We start from the raw sequence: 20,951 nt of genomic DNA, 5'->3' as shown, positions 1-20,951 counted from the left end.
TTAATTTTGTATAATTTATTCCTTTGAATACATATTGCAAATCAGATCAACCTCAAAGTCCCTTTAAAACCTAAAGATTTTCTTGTGAAACCTGACATACTTTGCATTAAAATGGAGAACTCACAGGTTTGGGTGATATAATGGCAACACCTCACAGAACTTTAGGGCTACTTTAGTATTGACCAATGCTACTTTTATGGGTAGTTAGATATCCACAGCTGACCATCATAAATTAGTTCCATACAGCAGTTCAATATTTCATTGTAGATTGACATGTACAAGAAATGAAAAGAAAAGTCACATGGTTCTGATGAAAATTAATCAATTTAGTGGAATAAACACATTCTGTTGATATTTCTTTGACTTGTGTCTAACATTCACACATCATTTATCCGAACACTTTCATTGGTACATTTTTCTTTCTGAGTTCCTTCTGAACGTGTGTCCTGCTTCCATCCGCCATCTCAGTTTTAAATCACGTTCAATCGTTCTAAGTATGAAGGCTGGAGGTCAGCCCTGTCAAGTTCCCTGAAATGAGGCAGGTGCTGCATGGAAGATGTGGGTGGTTTAGAGACAGACGTGGCTGTTTTCATGGCACGTGGTACCCACGCCAGCCACCGACAGGTAAAGCTTCCCATCTGGACACACACAAATTTCATAGAGTCTTTGTGAGCTGCTAGCAGGACCCTGAGTCCCCTGAACCAACTTGGGTAAACACACAGTTTCAGCATCGAGCACAAGCTGTTTGGGAGAAAATGAGAGAGAAGTGGTAAAGGAGGAATGAGCATGATAAGCATAAAATTTATATCCTCAAAATGATCCAAATAAAGTAGCTTTTTTCTCCGCAGAAGGAAATGAAATAAGCACCTGGTTTTACTTAAGTCATATAATTATCTGATTGTTTAAAGCTTATTTCCATTTTACATTCGGGCAGGATCTGAGTAATTCCTTTTCCAAATCGGAGGGAAGTTAATTTTTCTTTTACCCATTGTGCTAGTTGAGCTAGGAAAAATTATGATGTTACAGTCCCCCAAATATCGTTCAGAATTATCCGGCAAAAATAATAGAATTCTTTTGCTAATTCACATTTATATTGTGATCCGCTGTGACTTTATGTTAAATCATCGTCCAGTTAGGATAAAGTACAGGCCACAGAAATACATTCATCTTAATAATTTTTACCTGTGAATGTTGGCATTTCTCCTGATTCTATTTTCCTAAAGAGGCAGTTAAATTCATCCTATTAGCTATCAACCGATCAACCGTTTCCCTAACTTTTAAAACATTATTTGTTTTAAATTAGATGCAGAAAAGCAGGAGACACACAGACTAAAGCCAACTAAATAAAATGAAAGCTACTGATTTTTTTTGTTCCTATTAGAGTTTAGTTAAATGGAAATGCAAACAAATGGCCATTGGTTGAGACCTGGAAATCTTTTTGATAGCTGAAGGCAGTAGGAATTGTGGTACCGAGCAAAGCAGCCAAACCTCACCCATTCCAGGGTGCTCATTTGTTAGAAGGAATTAAAGTACGTGGTGGGTAGGCATAATATCCTTCCTGTACAACAGGGCTAAGTCCTTCCTTCATTTTTTGTGACTCTCATCCATGAACTCCAGTTTTTCAGTAAACAGATGTCTGCAGTCTGTACTCCCCCCACCCCCTGGGGACACTGACCACCACCATGTGAAGCAGTAAGTGGCATCATATTAGTGGCATTACAGGTAAAGCTTTATTTACCCTAGAGGTCCTGGATATTTTCAGAGTAAAAGGAATCACTTACGTCTGTTTTTAAAAAGCCTAACCTGTTAAGGTTATTGTCCAATGCTTCGGGCTCTGTGGCACTTGCGTCTCCCTACGTGCTTTTGTGGCTTCTCTCTCCTTTCTTATGGTTAACTGGTCAGTGTTTTTCTAGTTGTTAATTTTTTTTCCTGCTCTTTTAGCAAACTCTAGTCTCTGGCAGTCTCCACATACTGCTTCTTTGCTCATCTTCTTTTGCTTTTATAAGGGGAATATTTTGTGGGATCTCTTCACCCTAAACTGGCTCCCAGGAATAAGGGAGAGCAACTTTAATTATGAGTCAGGCTGTGCTATTTGTCAAAATGACACCTCGTTCATGGAAATAAGTAATATTATTTAAAAACTATAATCAGTATAAATTTCTTCAAGGCAATACATTTTAAGTATGTAGTGACATGATGATTTAGTAATGGGATTCCAAAATTCTTGATTTCCATTTATCTGCTCCTGACATCATAACTTATATTCCACTGGCAGGCTGCCATTAAAGGGCTCTCCCCACACTCCTGAGCTGCCTCTCATAGGCTTCATTTGTTGCCTTCACTATACCTCCCTATTAATAATAAATTAACATAATTTCAAAATGCTGTCACCCACATTACCATACTGGTGTCTCGTAACCCTGTGACATAGATAAGCTAATATTTCCCCTGTTTGACAAATGGGAACATAGGCCTAGAGAGGCCTGTTACCTGTCTGAATTCAAATAGGTAATTAGTGAACCGATTGAGCACTAGAACAATAATGCTGGGTGGCTTGTGCTCCATTGCCTATCACTTTGGCTCCTCTCAGTGATGTTTTATGTTTGGACTTGAAGCTCCAGATTTTATCCTTATTGTGTTAACTTTTAAAGATCCTATTTTCATTTAAATATAATTTGGCATGAGGAAGCCCAGTGCCCTGAGCAATAGCAGATGACGGTTGTCACTGACAGGTGGCTCCTCATGACAGCCGTATTGAAAGAAGTCAGATAACCAGGAAATGGCAGAGTTGATATTCTCTGTAAGCTCTGAAAGTCTGTAGCATTTTTTCAAAGATAAAAGTAACAAGAGACTTGAGCACAAATACCAAAGACAGCTATCTGGATCCAATACAGAATTATTTTAACCTTTCTTTCAATGCTAAGTTGTCTTTTGCCTTTGTTTCACATTTTTTACTCTAGACCTTTCATGTTTCTTTACAAATTACCATAAATTTAATATAATGATACCTTATGGACATGAGTATCAGAATATACTATAAAAGGTTGATCTATTTAACTCACCATTCCATCACTACTATGAAAAGTAATATCCATTTGAGAAAGGGCCTCGATTTTCCCAGCATGAGCTTTAATATGAACACCCTTTGGGGCGTCCATGCTCAGACTCCGCGTGGGGGATTCTAATCTGAAATGAGGGAAAGAAACCAAGAAAAAAACAGTATTAAAAAAAAAAAAGCCACTCCAGGTATCCCTCAATGAACAGCTTGGAATAAAAAATATAATTAATAAGGTATATGGTATCTTCATATCATTCTTTTTATTTATTTTTTATTATTAGTTTCAGGTGTACAGAACAATGCAATAGTTATCCTTTTCACCCCTCACAAAGTAACAACCCCCCTCCCTCCATCCATTGCCCCTCCACCCCCAATGTCAAACTTATCTATTACAATTCCATTGACTCCATTCCCACACTATACTCCACATCCCATGACTATATGTATATATAATTATAGTTGGCATACAATATTATTCAACATCAGCTTCAGAAATACAGTGCGGTGGTCAGGCCTCTACACTGTCTATGCAGTGGCCTCCTTGACCAGATATCTTCATATTATTCTTGAATGCTAATATATTATATATTATTCATTGATAAATCCAGAAATAATGTGCAATAAAGAAATGAACTTCCTATCAATGAGAGTGTATATAATTCATATCCTCTAAGAGGTAAACCATTAGGGAATCCTAAACCTGTGCAATGGTTTCAGGTGGCACAGTTAAACACCCTGGCACACCACACCAGAAGAAAATGCTGTTTGTGAATAACTCTGTAAAACCATTTTTTAGTTAAAACACCAACTTGCTTGGTAAAAAGACAAATTTAAGGGCAACAAGTGCATTTGCTACGTTCATAAAATAGAATGTAAGCTTGGCCTTTAGGTGTTCTGTTTTTTTAAAAAAATTCAAGTTTATTGGGATGACAATGGTTAATTAAGTTACATAAGTTTCAGGTGTACAATACTGTAATACATCATCTATATATCACATGCCCTTTAGGTTTTGTTGGCCTTTAAAAAAAATTTTGGAAGACTACAGGGCAGATGCAAAGATTTCTTTTGGAAAAATACTGAACTGATAGAGTTGATAGGATGGAGATTTTCCTCGGCTGGTTTAGGTTTTGTGAAATTTATCAGAATATCCTTGTGATTAAGTCCAACACAGATAAAGAACAAGGAACACATGGACCAGAAAAATTCTCTTATTTGCCTCTGCCCGAAAAAGACTAAATGTCCACTAGATGGCACAATGTGATCACTAAAAAGGTTTTTCGGCGGCTCCACCCAACTCAACACAAAGTCTGAGAGGCTGATTTGACTGAAATGGTTCAAGATCTATGAGAGGGAGAACAGAATAAAAAAGGGTCTGGAATCCTCCCCTGTAGGGTCAGAGTAGAGTGAAGGTGGGAAGGAAAGAGAAAGGGAAATGGTTAAGAAGAGAGACGTGCCCTGGTAATTAATTTGCTTTTGAAATCACTGAATATTTATTTGATAGACTTAAATCAGATGGTTGCCATCTTTAATTGGCAAGTTTTTTAGGCTACCACTATTTGTTATAGAAAACAGTTTCATTTTCGTATGTACATCTCAGTATGTAAAATTTGATCTGTTACACATTTTGAAATCTTACTCTGAGTGTGAGAAAACAGAGATATTTATTGGTCAAATTATGCTGGGCTTAAGTTATGGGGAAACCCTGTAATGTCTCTATGAGATGATTGCTCATTTTGTGATTTCCACCTCTGCTAATTGTCCACACTTTTTTGTGCCTGGATTGATAGAAAGGGGGAGGGGAACGAAGGGCCGGGAGGAAGACATGTAACCAGTAGAGGTCTGGTCCGTTTTAGGCAAACAATTTGTGAACTTGAAGACCCTGCTGAAGGCGAGTCTGTTTCAAAAATCAGTTATCAACAAAATTGCCTTAATAAGGCCAAGTACTAGTTTTTAATTATAATATGATGCTTCTAGAAGAGCAAACTTCTTTTCCTTTGCATAATTTCTAGCCTTGAAGATTAAATATTTCAGTTCGACACAGGTTAAGACACATTTTACCAAAAAGGCTGCGATTAGCATGCTGTGAAGTATACATTTCCACAAACACATCAAACAGTAGTCAGATATAAAATAACAATGTTTTCGTTATATTTTGCTTTGCTAGTTAGATGTACCCTTTTCTTCAAGTATGTGAATATATATTTACTCATGACTTATGTGAAGAGTAAAAAGTTTTGAATGCCCACAGAAATATATCAAAATAAATAAATACACACACACACACACACACACACAATTTGTGTTATAAAAATACAATTAAGTAATTTGGTTGCTAAAGTAGATGAGTTTTAAGTTGTGTTCCTGTTAAAGATAAATAGACTGCAGTAATTTCCAATATTTATTTTTTATTACAGTATAGTTGGTATACAATGTTATATTAATTTCAGGTGGACAACATAGTGATTCGATATTTATATATCTTACAATGTGCTCACCACACTGAGTCTAGTAACCACTTGTCACCATGCAAAGCTATCACACTATTATTACTTATATTCCCCTTCACCTTTTTCACCCATCCCTCTACCTCCTCCCCTCTGTCAACCATAAGTTTGTTCTTTGCTTCTATGAGTCTGTGTTTGTTTTGTTCACTTTTGATTTTTAAAAAATTACATGAGTGAAATCATGTGTTATTTGTCTTTCTATATATGACTTATTTCACTTAGCATAGTACCGTGTAGGTTTATCCATGCTGTCACAAATGGCAATATTTCTTTCTTTTTATTTCTGAGTATTATCCCATGGTATACGACATCTTCTTTATCCATTCATCTATTGATGGACATCGAGGTTGCTTCCATATCTTGGCTATTGTAAATAATGCTGCAGTGAACACAGGGGTACATAGATCTTTTTGAATAAGTGTTTACATTTTCTTGGGATAAGTATCCAGAAGTGGAATTGCTGGATCATATGTTAGTTCTATTTTTAGTTTTTTGAGGAATCTCCATACTGTTGTCCATTGTGGTTGCACTAATTTACATTCCACCAACAGTTCACAAAGGTTCCCTTTTCTCCACAGCCTCACCAACACTTGCTGTTTGTTGACTTTTTGATAATAGGCATTCTGACTAGTGTAAGGTATTATCTCATTGTGGTTTTGCTTTGCATTCCCCTGATAATTAGTGATGTTGAGCATTTTTTCATATGTCTGTTGTCCATTCGTATGTCTTCTATGGAGAAATGTCTCTTCATATCCTTTGTCCATTTTTTTATCAGACTTTTCATTTTTTTGTTATTGAGTTGTATAAGTTCCTTATGTATTTTGGATATCAACTCCTTATTGTATATGCCATTTGCAAATATAGTCTCCCATTCAGTAGATTGTGTTTTCGTCTGTTGATGGTTTCCTTTGCTGTGCAGAAGCTTTTTATTTCCCATTTGTTTATTTTTGCTTTTGTATTCCTTGCTTGAGGGGATAAATCAAGAAAGATATTACTAACAACAATGTCAAAGAGTTTACTACCTATGTTTTATTCTAGCAGTTTTATGGTTTCATGTCTTACATTTAAGTCTTCAATCCACTTTGAGTTTATTTTGTATATGGTATAAGAAAGTGATCCAGTTTCATTTTTTTTGCATGTATTTGTCCAGTTTTCTCAGCATCACTTGTTAAAGAGATGATAATTTCTCCATTGCATATTCTTGCCTCCTTTATTGTATATGAATTGACCATATATAAGCGATGATTTCTTTCTGGGTTCTCTATTCTGTCCCATTGATTTTGTGTCTGTTTTTTGTGCCATTACCACACTGTTTTGGTTATTATAGCTTTGTAGTATATTTTGAAATAATACCTCCAACTTTGTTCTCTCAAGTTTTATTTAGCTATTTGGGGTCTTTTGAGGTCCTATATAAACTTAGGATTAGTTCTAGTTTTGAATAGAATGCTATTGGTATTTTAATAGGGATTGCATTCACTCTGTATATTGCTTTGGGTAATACTCTCACTTTAATAGTATTACACCTTCCAGTCTATGAGCATGATATATCCTTCCATTTATTTGTGTCCTCTTCAATTTCTTTCTTCAATGTCTTATACTTTTCAGAATATAGATCTTTCACATCCTAGGTTAAATTTATTCCTAGGTATTTTATTCTTTCTGATGCAACTGTTTTCTTAATTTATTCTTCTGATCATTTGTTATTAGTGTATAGAAATATAATGGGTTTCTGTATATTAATTTTGTATCCTACTTTACTGAATTCATTTATTAATTCTATTAGTTTTTGGTGGCTTTTTAATAAAGGTTTTCTATATATAGTATCATGTCATCTGCAAATAGTTTTACTTCTTGATACCAATTTGAATGCCTTTAATTTCTTTTTCTTGTCTGATTGCTGTGGCTAGGACTTCCAATATTATATTGACTAAAAGAGGGGAGTGTAGACATCCATGTCTTCTTCCTAATCTTAGAGAAATAACTTTCAGCTTTTCATCATTGAGTATGATGTTAGCAGTGAGCTTGTAATACATGGGCTTTATCATATTGAGGTAAGTTTCTTCTATACCCATTTTGTTGAGAGTTTTTATCATAAATGGATGTTGAATTTTGTCAATTATTTTCTGCATCTATTGAGATTATCATATGATTTTTATCCTTGGTTTTGTTGATGTGATATAGCACATAATTGTTTTGCAAATATTGAACTATCCTTGCATCCTTGGTATAAATCCCACTTGATCATGTTATATAATCTTTTTAATGTATTGTTGAATTCAGTTTGATAGTATTTTGTTGAGATTTTTTGCATCTATATATTTTGCATTTATACAGTGACAGTGATATTCACCTGTATTTTGTGTGTGTGTGTGTGTGTGTGTGTGTGTGTTGCTTTTGTCTGGTTTTGGTAATGCTGGCCTTGTAGAATGAGTTTGGAAGCATTCCTTCCTGTTCAATATTTTGAATAGTTTGAGAAGAATAGGTATTAATTCTTTTTTAAATGTTCAATAGAATTCACTTGTGAAGCCCTCTGGTCCTGAGCTTTTGATTTTTAGGAGGTTTTTGATTACTATCTCGATTTCATTGCTAGTAATTGGTCTGTTCAGATTTTCTCTTTCTTTCTGGTTTAGTCTTAGATGGTTGTATGTTTCTAGAAATTTATCCATTTCTTCTAGATTGTCCAATTTGTTGGCATATAATTGTTCATAGTATTCTTTATTGTTCCTTTCTGTGGTGTCAGTTGTAATCTTTCCTCTTTCATTTCTGCTTTTATTTATTTGGGCTCTCCCCCTTTTTCTTGATGAGTCTTGGTAGAGGTTGTCAATTTTATACATTCTTTCAAAGAACCAGCTCTTAGTTTCATTGGTCTTTTCTATTGTTGTTTTTGTTGTTGTTGTTTTGTTTTTCGGTCTCTATTTTTTATTCCCACTCTGATATTTATTATTTCCCTCCTTCTACTTAATTTGAGTTTTGTTTGTTCTTTTTCTAGTTCCTTTAGGTGTAGTTTGTTTATTTGGGACTTTTCTTGTTTTTTGATGTAGGCATGTATAGTGATGAACTTCCTTCTTAGAACTGCTTTTGCTGCATCCCATACATTTTGGAAAGTTCTGTTTTAATTTTCATTTGTCTCAAGGTAGCTTTTGATTTCCTGTTGATTTCCTCTTTGATCCACTAGTTTTTTAGTAGCATGTGGTTTTAGCTCCATATAATTGTGTTTTTTCAGATTTCTCCCTATAGATGATTTCTAGTTTTATGCCACGGTGGTCAGAAAATATGCTTGATACAATTTTAATCTTCTTGAACTTATTGAGGCTTGTTTTGTGGCCTAATATATGGTCTATCCTGGAAAATGTTCCATGTTTACTTGAGAAAAATGTGTCATCTGCAGTTTGGGGATGAAATGTTCTAAAAATGTCTATTAAGTCAATCTGGTCTAATGTGGTATTTAAAGCACTTATTTTCTTATTAATTTTCTGCCTGGATGCACTATGCATTGATGTGATGGGGTAAAAAATTCCCTATTCTTACTGTATTAATGTTACATTCTGCCTGTATGTCCATTAATATTTCCTGCGCTTAGGAACCTAACATTCAAGCAACTTAAAGGACATAAAGGAGGAATGGCAGGATTCAATTTTTGTTTAAAAAATATCACTTTGATAAATCTGGTCAAAACAAATAAATAGATGCAGTGCTCTCCCCTCTCCCCACCCCCCAGTTACATATAAATGTTGGATAAAATATAATATAATAAAAATCATTAAAACATACTAGGAATAAAAACAAAACAAATAAAAAGAAAGGGTACTTTCAAAGTGCCAGAAACAGAAGAAATGCATAGCCAGCATGATGAGTGGGAGCTGATGCTGGAGCCCATGGAGCTAATGGGCAGATATATGCCTTAATAAGGCCTGGTATTTGAAATCTCTACAGGGAGGGAGTTGTGGCCAACTGCAGGGGGAGGAGCATTGGAAATGGGCTCTGGGCCTAATGATGGGCTTTGACACACAGCATGGTTACAATCTTAAAACAGGCTGCTCTTTCTGTGGTGTGAGTGGAAACATCATAAATCATGCATTAGTGTAGAACCCGAATCCTCATTCTTCACCAAGCTGAGAAATACATATAAAAGCTGGTTTCAGAACAGTGACCACCGCAAGACCCTAGCAAAAGTTAATGTGAAACTGACATTTAAGGCAAATGAAAGACAGTTTTCCCCGACAACTGTCCCCAGACAAATAACCAAAGAGGATGAACTCCCAGACAAAAATTTCAAACCACATGAGAGTATCTATCAACATGAGGAATTAGAGATAACAGAACAGCCAGAAAGGGACTAAAACATGATTAAGTTTAGATGATTAAAAAAGATAAATTAATGATATCCATGGAACAACCAGAATAGAAAAGAAAGATTTAAAAATCAGGTAATTGGAAATTCAAGAACTAAAGAGATTCAAGTTTTCAGGTAGACTAAATAGTAGGCATGACATATATCAAAAGAGAATAGGACATTGGAATGTATATTTGTTAATTCCATGAGAAAACAAGAAATGTAAAGTCTGAAATAAAAGAGGCAAGGATGATAAAAAAGGAAACTTCAGTGTCGCCGACAGGAATCATGGAGGGACTTGCACGAAAGTTCTCAACTTCCTTTTTTGCACTCTGGGGAAATCCATGGGTTTAATGTTTTTAAAGGCCTAAAATGAAGCTCATAGAATTTCAAAGGAAACAAGTAACTTGGAAATACAAGGGTAAAAATATCTTTAAATGTGTGATATAGTAATTTATGAGCTTACTTAGTAATGCATTAAATAAGATCTAGTTATAGGTCTTACAACTACTGTAATTTTAAAGCAATAAAGAACATGAAAAGTATTTTGAGATGCTTGCTACAACTTTGATATGAGATGAAAACATCTGTAACTTCTACAGATGAAAAAGTCAAAGGAACTGCTACTACTACTGAGATTTGTTGGCTATCATTTATAGTTGAAGGAATGCTAAATTTTAGCTAGAGGTCAGTGAAAATGAAGAATTTCTTCTTTACATTCAAAATAATTAATCCACTAAATTTTATTCAAGTATGAACTAAAACATATTCAACACCCAAACACTTTGTGGTGAAACTGAAAAACATTAAGATTAACAAGAAAGTCATAAAGTATTCAGAATGAAAACCATATTTCTTACAAAGAACCAAAAGTAATGAACAATACCTTTAAAATGCTGATGCAAAATTATTGTCAGGCTAGAAATATATCTCAGCTTAACTACCATTCAACCATGTAAGAACCAGACATTTCAAGCCCAGAGGAAAAATTTTACTCACTGAAAAAGGAATTTAAAAAAATTAAAACAAGAGGAAAAGAGTATTTTTCAAGAAGCAGTGGTGGGCATTAGAAAAATCAATAAAATGTGTTGGTAAAGCTATGTATGTGCTTCCTGAAAACATAAAGCAGGGAGATGAGTATAAGCAAAGTGGAAATAAAACAACATGAACTGGGAAGCTTCAATGGAAGTAACTTTCTAAATTTTTTTTGTATTATTTGGGGAGAGATTGATAATTAATTAAACTTAGAAAGCACTAATTTATCTCCATGCATAGAAAAAATAAAGGATGATTACTAAAAGAAAAAAAAGAACAGCTAGAGGGAAGTATGGGTGGGGAGAATAAGGGAAAGTTTATTCATTCAACAGAAGGTCAGAAGAAAAAGTGAAAAGAAAAAGCACAGTAAATAAAACATAACACAAGATAATAGAAATATGTCAAATCACTGGTCATAATAAAAACAAATGGTTAAATTCACCTATTAAAAGATAGAAATTATATTGTAGGGGGTTTAAAGAAAATCTTGAATCAAGAAATTTAAACCCTAGTGAAATAACTGAAACAAAATGCTACCAAAAAATTGAAAATAAAATGTTGGGAAAAGGTAAATCAGTGCAAAAGAAAGTAGAACCAAGTATAGCAGTATTAATATCAGACAAAATAGGGGTAATGATTTAATGATTAGAAGGAACAATTCACAAGATTAGTTAACATAGACTTGTATGCATCTAAAAATTAAAAGGTAAAATCAGCAACATAAAAATTATAGTGGGGGGCCGGCCGAGTGGTGCATTGGTTAGGAGTTGGCTTGGAACACCAGCTCTGAGCAGCAGGGCCCTGGTTCGGATCCCACATAAGGGGCAGTGATGCTGCGTCCTCTACAGCTAAGATGGTGAACAACAGCTCAACCTAGGAGCTGGGCTGCCGTGAGTCTCCGGCGACAGCGTAGTCTGCAGTCCCTGCTGCAGTGGGCTGCCATAAGCTACCGTGTGTGGCCGGCAGCCAGCGTGAGCAGCTGGCAGCCTGGCGTGAGCTGCCAAGAGCCGCCGTGAGCGGCCATCCAGAGGCCGACGACCGATCTGCCTCACCCGGGAAGAATGCAATGATAATACCAACATGGGCCAGTGAAGCGACGTCCTCCACAACTATACTGAAGAACAAAAGAACAGCAACTTGTCTCTTCCCCTTCCCCCGATTCCCCAGTACTGTTCCCCTCCCCCGATTCCCCAATAAAATCTTAAAAAAAAAATTATAGTGAGAGTTTTAATAAACCTCATTGAGAAACTAAATGTTCAGAAGACAAATATAGGAAATATAGAAGATACTAACAATATAATTCATAAGATTGGCCTAATAGTCATCTATATCTATATATCTATATCTATATCTATATCTATATCTATCTTGCCTTAAAGCAAAAAGAACACACTTTCACCATAAAAATTTAGGAATAACTATATTCATAATTTTGAGATTTCAAGTGACAGAGAAAAGTTTCTAGCAAGAAATAAAGAGGCAAAATGGACTTAAAAAATAAAAATCTCGAAGAGAGGAAGTTCATTAAAAAAATTGAATTGGCAGTGAAAAATAAATGCAGCTTCTCCAAAAGCACAGGATCTTTTTTTTCATAGACGAGTTTATATCAAACCTTCAATTGCTCTTATACACACTGTTTCAAATACCAGAAAAAAGACAATTGGGAACTGAAACTAAAATGGGACTCCCCTAGCTTGATAGTAGATACTTACCAAAAACCTACAGCAGACATTACTTAATTTGAAACTTTAGAAGCTTTTCTCAAACTCAGGACGTAGACATGGATTTCTGTCATAACTCTTACTATTCAACATTTACTGGAAGTCCTGGCCAAAGCAACAAAACAAGGATATAAGAAGATAATAAAGAAGTATAATAATTAAAAAGGATGACTATTTTATATAGTATCACCACCTTTATGGAAAAATCTAACAGGTGTTACAGTAAAAATATTAGCACGAATAAGAGGGTTCAGCAAATTTGCTAACTTAAAACTAGCATGCAAAAGTCAATGATAATCACTTTGAATATGTAATAGAAAAAGAGCTCATTTTCAGTAGAATTAAAACTATGAGCAATCTAGTAACAGGCCAACACTGAATAGAGAATATCACAAAATATTATTGTAGGGTATAAAGAAACAACTATGTGAATGGAGAGATATATTGTATAGCTATTAGGGGGAAATTGGTTTAGAAGGAAAATGGTTTAGAAAGAAAATAAAGGAACAGTGGACCAGAATAGACAGCCCATTAAAAATACCTGTGCCTCGGGACCAGCCGAGTGGCTCAGTTGGTTAAGAGTGCGAGCTCTGAGCAACAGGGTCACCAGTTCGATTCCCACATGAGTCAGTGAGCTGCACCTGAGCTGAGCTGCTGCTGAGCTCAAAAGGTGGCAAGATGGCTCAGCTGGTGAGAGCACATGCTCCTAACAACAAGGTTGCCAGTTCTGAGCTGCCAACGGGAGGCCGGATGGCTCAGTGGTTAGAGCGTACACTCTTAGCAACAAGATTTCTGGTTCAATTCCTGCATGGGATTGTGGGCTATGCCTACCTGCAACTAAGATTGAACATGGCACCTTGAGCTGAGAGGCGGCAAGGTGCTGATGGGCAGCCGGATGGCGACTGGACTTGGAGCTGAGCTAGCTGCGCCCTCCACAACGAAGATTGAAGGACAACAACTTGGCTGTTCCTCTTCCCTAAGTCCCTAACACTGTTCCCCTTCCCCAACTCCCCAATAAAATCTTAAAAAAACAAACAAACAAAAAACCTGTGCCTATGATGAAAGGAGCATTATAAATAAGCAAGAAACAGACTGACTTTGAGACAACTGGTTATTCATTTGGAAAAAAAATTATTTGTCTACTTTATACCCCACATGAAAAACAAATTCTAGTTGGATTAAAGACCTAAATATGCAAAACAAAAGTGTTTTTGTGATAATTCACTGCCTTCTTAATGCCCAAACAGTGTTTTCTAATAGACCCAAGTTCCTAAAGGTCTATTTTTGCAGAATACCACAAGGATAAATTAAATTTCATACTGACCAAATGCTTCCAAGATAAAAATCAACATCTATAAATGTATGTATGGTTAACAAGTGAAGCATTCACTGTCTTTTGCAATCCACTGCCCATTAGACTTGACCACCATCCAGATATAATATTGGGTTGTTGGAAAAGTCATGACGTATTTTTCTATGTTTTTCACTGCAAAAATGCGTCGTGACTTTTCCGACAACCCAATATTTATATTTATGGAGATCTGGGTATAGGTTTATTTTTATATTCTCATTGCTATGCCTATTTTTTTTTGTACAAAAAGGCTTGTGTTTTGGTACATAAAAGCTTAAAGAGCTTGCAATTTGGCTTATTAATGAACTATGCAATAGCATTTTATAGGCGTAGTCATATTTATACTACAAATGTCTACATTTTAAATAAGTTACATATTCATTTATGATATGCATTATGATTTATGATGAGTATAAGGTTTGAAATATTCAAGCATTTAACTTGAATTTATAGAAAATATACTTTTAAATGTAGATATAGTTTGACACTTATTCATACTATTGCCCTTTGTTTCTTCTCACATGCATCCTGACTGACTTCAACTATTTTCATTTGAATTGAATCACCTATCATTGCAATTTAGAAGAAAACCATACAGTGTCCACAGAGCATATCTTCTGAAAGATTCATAACATGACATAATTTTAAGTACTGCTTACTCTCAATGCTGGCACCATTTTACAATCATCCAAATTACTCCTGTGATTTTATTACTTCTGTAAAGTTTGCTTCTGCTTTGAAAATATATATGATTATTTAATTCATGAAAAATAAAAAATCACCTCCTAAACTCATTAAGGCTCTACTTCACAAAAGGAATACTAATACTCTCTAAAGTCTAGAAGGGAGTGGAGTATCATAGCAATGAGCAGAAATTTGTGAAAGATTATTGCATTACAGGATAACTAATGTCACTTGGATCAGATGGCTATGCTTAAACCATCTGCCCCATTCAATTTTTCGTGTGAGCCTAGACTGTTAATTACCACAGGACATTATCTCAAGACCTCTGTTTTAGGATCTTTGTTTAGTCCTTTGTATCCTACCTCTCATTCTTAAAAAGAATTAAGTTTCTATTTGTTAAGAATAAAAATCAGGGCCAGCCGAGTGGCTCGTTGGTTAAGTTTACTTGGGAGTGCAAGCTCTGAGCAGCAGGGCTGCCAGTTCAGATCCCACATGGGCCAGTGACGCTGCGTCCTCTACAGCTAAGATGGTGAACAACAGCTCAACCTGGAGCTGGGCTGCCGTGAGCCGCCAGGGACAGCATAGGCTGCAGTGGGGGTGCAGTGAGCTGTGGTGAGCTGCCGAGAGTGGCCGTCCAATGGCTAGTGACCTATCTGCCTCAGCCAGGAAGAGCACAATGATCACAATACCAACATGGGCCAGTGAAGCGGTATCCTCCACAACTAGACGGAAGAACAAAAGTACAGCAACTTGTCTGTTCCCCTCTCCTAATTCCCCAATTAAAAAAAAAATCTTTAAAAATCAAAAAAGAATAAAAAGAATAAAATTCAGTGTGGCGAACACACAATGCAATATACAGATGATGTATTATAGAATAGTACACTTGAAACCTATATAATTTTACTAACCAATGTCACCCCCAATATATTTAATAAAAAATAAATAAAAAAGCAAAAAAATAAAAGTTAAATCTTAAAAAATTCCTTTTAGCTAAAAGAAAATTAGACCAATATATTTGTAAGACTTTCCTATAAGGACAAGTTATAAGTTTACTTTTGGACTATTCATTTTTTACAACACGTATTTCACATTCCTGATTTAACAGCACTTTATACACAGCTCAGGAGCTGAAGATATCATCAACGAATTCTTATATGAGTATTGACTGCTATTTTGTTAATGGATGAAACTTCACACACTTCAAACTGTTTTCAATTGCCCAATTGACTAAACTTACTAGTTTTTCCTTTTGACATTTTATGGTATTTTCCCTTAGAATTGCTAGAATTAAAGAAAACAAGCCACACCATAAATTGTCAATTACCAGGCGGTATAAATTGTTTTCACTGTTTAGGTTAAGTTGACTTAAGATAGTAACCTGTGATAAATGAAAAATAAATACTTGGAATGAGGAATGTGATTATGCAAACTGTGCTAGATCAATTCAGTGCATCACTGGTTAATCATGCACTTACAGACACTGTTTTTTATCAATGACTTGTTTCAAAAAACGTTGAAACAGAAGGAATTAAAATTCCTAAGAAACTGCTTTCAAACCACTATACAAATATAATTGAAAGCCAAAATTAAATGAGCAATTTCCTGGGAAAATATAGTTGATCAAAATTGATTCTTATTAAAGGTAGAAAGTTTAAATAGACAAGGTTCCATAAGGGAAGTAATTAACTATTAAGGAACAATCTTTAAAAAATTCATCAGGACCATATGGTTCTAGAGAAAATTCTATCAAACCTCTATAGACCAGAGCATCTCAATTATCTACAAATTATTGCAGAACATAGAAAATGAGGGATGAACTTAATAAGGAATATGAAAAAAACATGTAAAGAAAACTTTTAAATACCCCTGAAAGGCACAAAAATAGATTTTAACAAATGGAAAAATATTCATGTTATTGGATAAATGACTAACACTGTAAAGATGTCAGTTTTCCCTAAGCTAATTTATAAATTTAACATAATCCTAATGAAAGAATAAGTTTTCTCGAATTAGGCAAGTTAACACTCAAGTTCATATAGAAAAATAAGCAAGAATAGGCAGAGAATGTTGAAAGAGATGAGCTAGGGAGGGTATGTGTGCATGTGTGTGTGTGTGTGTGTGTGTGTGTGTGTGTGTGTGTGTGTCTAGTCCTACCAGACATTAAAATCTCTTCTAAAGCCTATTTAATTAACAAGGTTGGTACTGCCACCTGAATAGACAGACTAGTGCAGGGGTCGGCAAACTGTGGCTCACGAGCCACATGTGGCTCTTTGGGTACATACCTGTGGCTCTGAAGTAAAACTGAAAATGAAAATAAAACTATCATAGTTTAATTTATAAAAACTTTAAAGGATACTATTCACACAATGGTGATTTCATTTATTTTATGGCTCTCGAATAATTTTTAAATTGCTGTGAGGGACAGGATTGGCTCTTCCGCCTACCCCTGGACTAGTGGAATAGAGTAGAAAGTACAGAAATAGACTTACAAGCATAGGGAAATTTAATACATGATTAAGGTTATATTTCAAATTGTAGTGGCAAAGGTAGGGTTTTTAATAAATAATCTAATTGTTGGCATCTCTGGTTGACCAGCTGGAAAAGTTAAATTAGACCTCAACCTCATCCCTTCTACCTCAAACAAGAATAAACTCTAAATGGGTCAGGGATCTAAGTGTAAAATATACAGCCATACAAGAAATGCAGCTGAAAACTTCCTCTTTCTGTAAGGAAAGTCTTTTAAATAATGGCTAAAAATCCATTATTTAAAATATAATAAAAGAAATTATTAATAAATTTGAGTATATAAGCACTAAAACTAATAGAAACATGATAGGACAAAGATTAATATTCAGAATATATATAATATTTTAATCCCTACAAATTCATTTTAAAAAGTAATTGAAGAAGCAAAGGAGATGACAAATAAATTCACAGAAGCAAACTTAATAACAAAATTAAAATATGAAAGATGCTTACCCACACTAGTCATCAGGGAAATGAAAAAAACACAATATAACACTCATCAGAATGAAAAAAAAGATCATCAAGTCCAACATCGCTAAATATTGGTAAAAATGTGAGGAAAGACAAACTCTAATATAATGCTCATGGAATTAAAAATTGGTGTGAACACTTTGAGATATATATTGTCCAGATTTGGTAAAGTTGAATATGTTCATACCTGAAACCCACATGTTCTAAAACTTGCGCTTCATGGCTGTCTTAAAAGAATTTTGAAAAACTATGTACTCGTTACACATTTTTAAGTTAACATCTAAATATTTTATCATACATTTCAGTGTTTGCAAAAGATATAATTTCTGCCATATTATAAACATTGTAATTTTGAAATAAAACTCATCACTTGTTAAACTGCATCTGATTGAAACTAAAAATTGTGGAGATTTGATACCCACCAACTTCGGGTTACAATCCAACACTACAATAAATTTGTTGTTGTTGTTGTTGTTGTTGTTTTTGCTTAAATTGTCCAGTTGTAGCCACTGGGAGCTCGTTCAGGTGGCTCCCGTGTCCTTTGGACACATGCTCATTGTTCCGATTTTTAAGCACTTATTTACTGGTGCTACAAGATGCTCCAAATCCACCTTCTACAGTTCCTGCTCCAGTCCTAGGAGGAACCATTTCTCCAAGGCATCCTGACTCCTATTGAAGAACGGTATGACAAACCAATTCTGGCTGCCACCAATTTTACTTTAATGACTTTATTTCTCATTGCTAGAATGTCTACCTTGTTATTTCCAAATCTGCCATTTTCATACTATCTTGTCTCTGCCTTACCTTTATATTCAAGTTTTTTTCCTCTTTGAGCATTTTATTCACACCTATTTTAAAATCTCTTCATTTTGCTCTACTAGAGTTTTAGAGGTTAACGTGTAGGAGTTGCTAATTCTTCCCCATGGCTGTTCAATTCTTTACCCATTTGTCTTCTGCCATGTCTTTTTCAGTAAGGGCCTACTGTATAAGCTATCTAGCAGATTGATATCCTAACAGGACACCATAAGATGAATTGTTTAATTCTGAGATTTATATATTTTGAAACAGTGACATTTACTTTAAAAAGTGTTTTGACATCTCTACAATTTATATTATTTTATAATTTTAAAATGATTTCAATGGGATTATTTTTTAAAGATGTTGAATCGTTTTTCTATCCTAAGAAAGTAAAATGTTGTTCTTCCCTAACTGTAATATATAGTTCTGTAATATTGATCTAAAGATTCTTTATCAAGATTAATGAAATTGTTATCAATTAGTTATAGTCACAATTTATTTTTATGTTACAGATGTCCTCTACATGGGCAAGATGAATTGAACTCCCATTAGCTTTTGATTAATATTTAATTAGACATTAAAAGTAAGAGAAATACTGAATTTCCTAACTCATTTCATTTAGTGTGAATATCTACTTGGTATAATAATGATGATAAAAATAATTATTTGTATTTGACTTTCGGCTTACAAAATATTTTTAACCTAACAGCTTATTAAATCTTTCCTAGAACATTCTGAGATATGTAATACTATCAACATTTTATACATGAGAAAAAATAGTCTCAAAAGGTTAGTTTGGCCAAAGTCACCAGGCTTGTTTATGTAAAGCTGGGAGTCCTACTGTACTTTATTTCTCCTATTATACACAATATCATAGAATATGTTAATTGTCTTGTATATATTTCAAGTTCAAATGCTAAACATGAGTTTAAGTGATATCTTAGACTTCAAGACATTTATTTTTTAAAATATTATTTGGTTTTGTATAAAATACAAATATACTATTGGAATAAACAGTTACAGCAGTGAATCAGTAAATTCAGTAGCCTAGTGATAAAGTGAAATATATACAGACACACAGGGATTCTGTATAAAGAATTTATACATGGAATGAGGTGATTTTATATATTCTGATATTATGTAAAGATATACCAAAGGTTGAGGACATTATGATAAGTGATATGAGCCAGTCACAAAAAGACAAATACTGTATGATTCCACTTATATGAGGTACCCACAGCAGTCAAATTCATGGAGACAGAAAGTAAAATGGTGGTTGCCAGGGGCTGGGGGAAGAGAATAAGGATTGTTTAATGGGGACAGAGTTTCAGTTCTGCAAGATAAGAGTTCTGGAGATGGATGGTGGTGATGGTTTCACAACAATGTGAATGTACTTAAAAGTGGTTAATAGGGTAAATTTTATGTTTTTATGTATATATATATATGTATGTATGTATGTGTGTATATATATATATATATGTATATGTATATATTGGGTTGTCAGAAAAGTCATGACGTATTTTTTCTATGTTTTTCATTGCAAAAATGCATCATGATTTTTCCAACAACCATATACATACATATATATATATATATATATATTACCAATAGTTTTGCAAACATGGATTTATCATGCATTTGGTTTCGTACTGCTCTCTTCTCTACTAACAGTGCACTTATTTTTAAAAATGTAATGTATGCCTTTTGCAAATTTCAAGCCCGTACAGGCACCATTCTCTTCCACTAAAAGGTGCAAAGGTTTGGCCTTGTTTGCAGATGTAGTAGAGATGGGTAATATAACATGAACACATCAATATTTCATGTTAAAAATTGTGAACAATTTCAGGAAACTTATGCTAATGGTTTTCAAGGGAAAATGATGGATTTATGAAATACATGAATCTTAAGCCCACAGCAAGGGCACTAAAACAGGAAGGATAAGCAGATATTCATGAGGTCTCCAAGGGAAGGAGGGGCATTCCAGTCAGATGGGACAACCTGTGTAAAAGGATGGAGTGTGAGGGGATGGCAGCCACAAGCCTGGGAGGCAGGTCAGGCAGCCGGTGTTGCCAGGGCCCAGGCTGGAAAGCCAGTCTGGGCCCAGCTCACCGAGGGCTGTGAGCTCCCAGTAGGGTGCTTTTGCCTTTCCTATGGCTGAGGAGGGATCAATGAAACACTTTAAAGACCATATTTCCCCATGTATAAGACGCAGCCTTTTTCGAAAAATTTGGGGTCTAAAAACTGGGTGCATCTTATACAGTGGTTGTAGGTTTATTTACTTGCATTGCCCACTGAAGACGAGACAATATATGAAGACAGTGATTCGTCATCAGAGACAGAGGAGGACAAGCTAATGGTTGGGAGTTTTGACAGTGATGAAGAGTTGTATGAATTTTATGATGAATAAAACTTGAGTTCAATAACTTTATGTAATACTTTTTTTTCAAATTTCGGGCCCCAAAATTAAGGT

The 20,951-nt window shown here is 34.8% G+C and overlaps 1 protein-coding gene across 1 annotated transcript in view; it reads right to left on the bottom strand.

The window, feature by feature from the left end:
- Nucleotides 1-20,951, bottom strand: part of SGCG (sarcoglycan gamma) — a 74,353-nt gene continuing 53,402 nt past the window's right edge. The window contains exons 6-7 of the mRNA XM_019651432.1: nt 3,063-3,186; nt 1-741 (exon numbers count right to left, since the gene is read on the bottom strand). Of these exons, the coding sequence (XP_019506977.1) occupies nt 568-741; nt 3,063-3,186 (298 nt within the window). The 3' untranslated portion in view covers nt 1-567. The remainder of the gene's footprint in view (nt 742-3,062; nt 3,187-20,951) is intronic.

Source organism: Hipposideros armiger, unplaced genomic scaffold (assembly GCF_001890085.2).
Source record: "Hipposideros armiger isolate ML-2016 unplaced genomic scaffold, ASM189008v1 scaffold_160, whole genome shotgun sequence".
Classification (NCBI taxonomy): Eukaryota; Metazoa; Chordata; class Mammalia; order Chiroptera; family Hipposideridae; genus Hipposideros; species Hipposideros armiger.
Note: the sequence above shows the minus strand (reverse complement) of the source record. Positions and strands in the feature narration are given on the sequence as shown.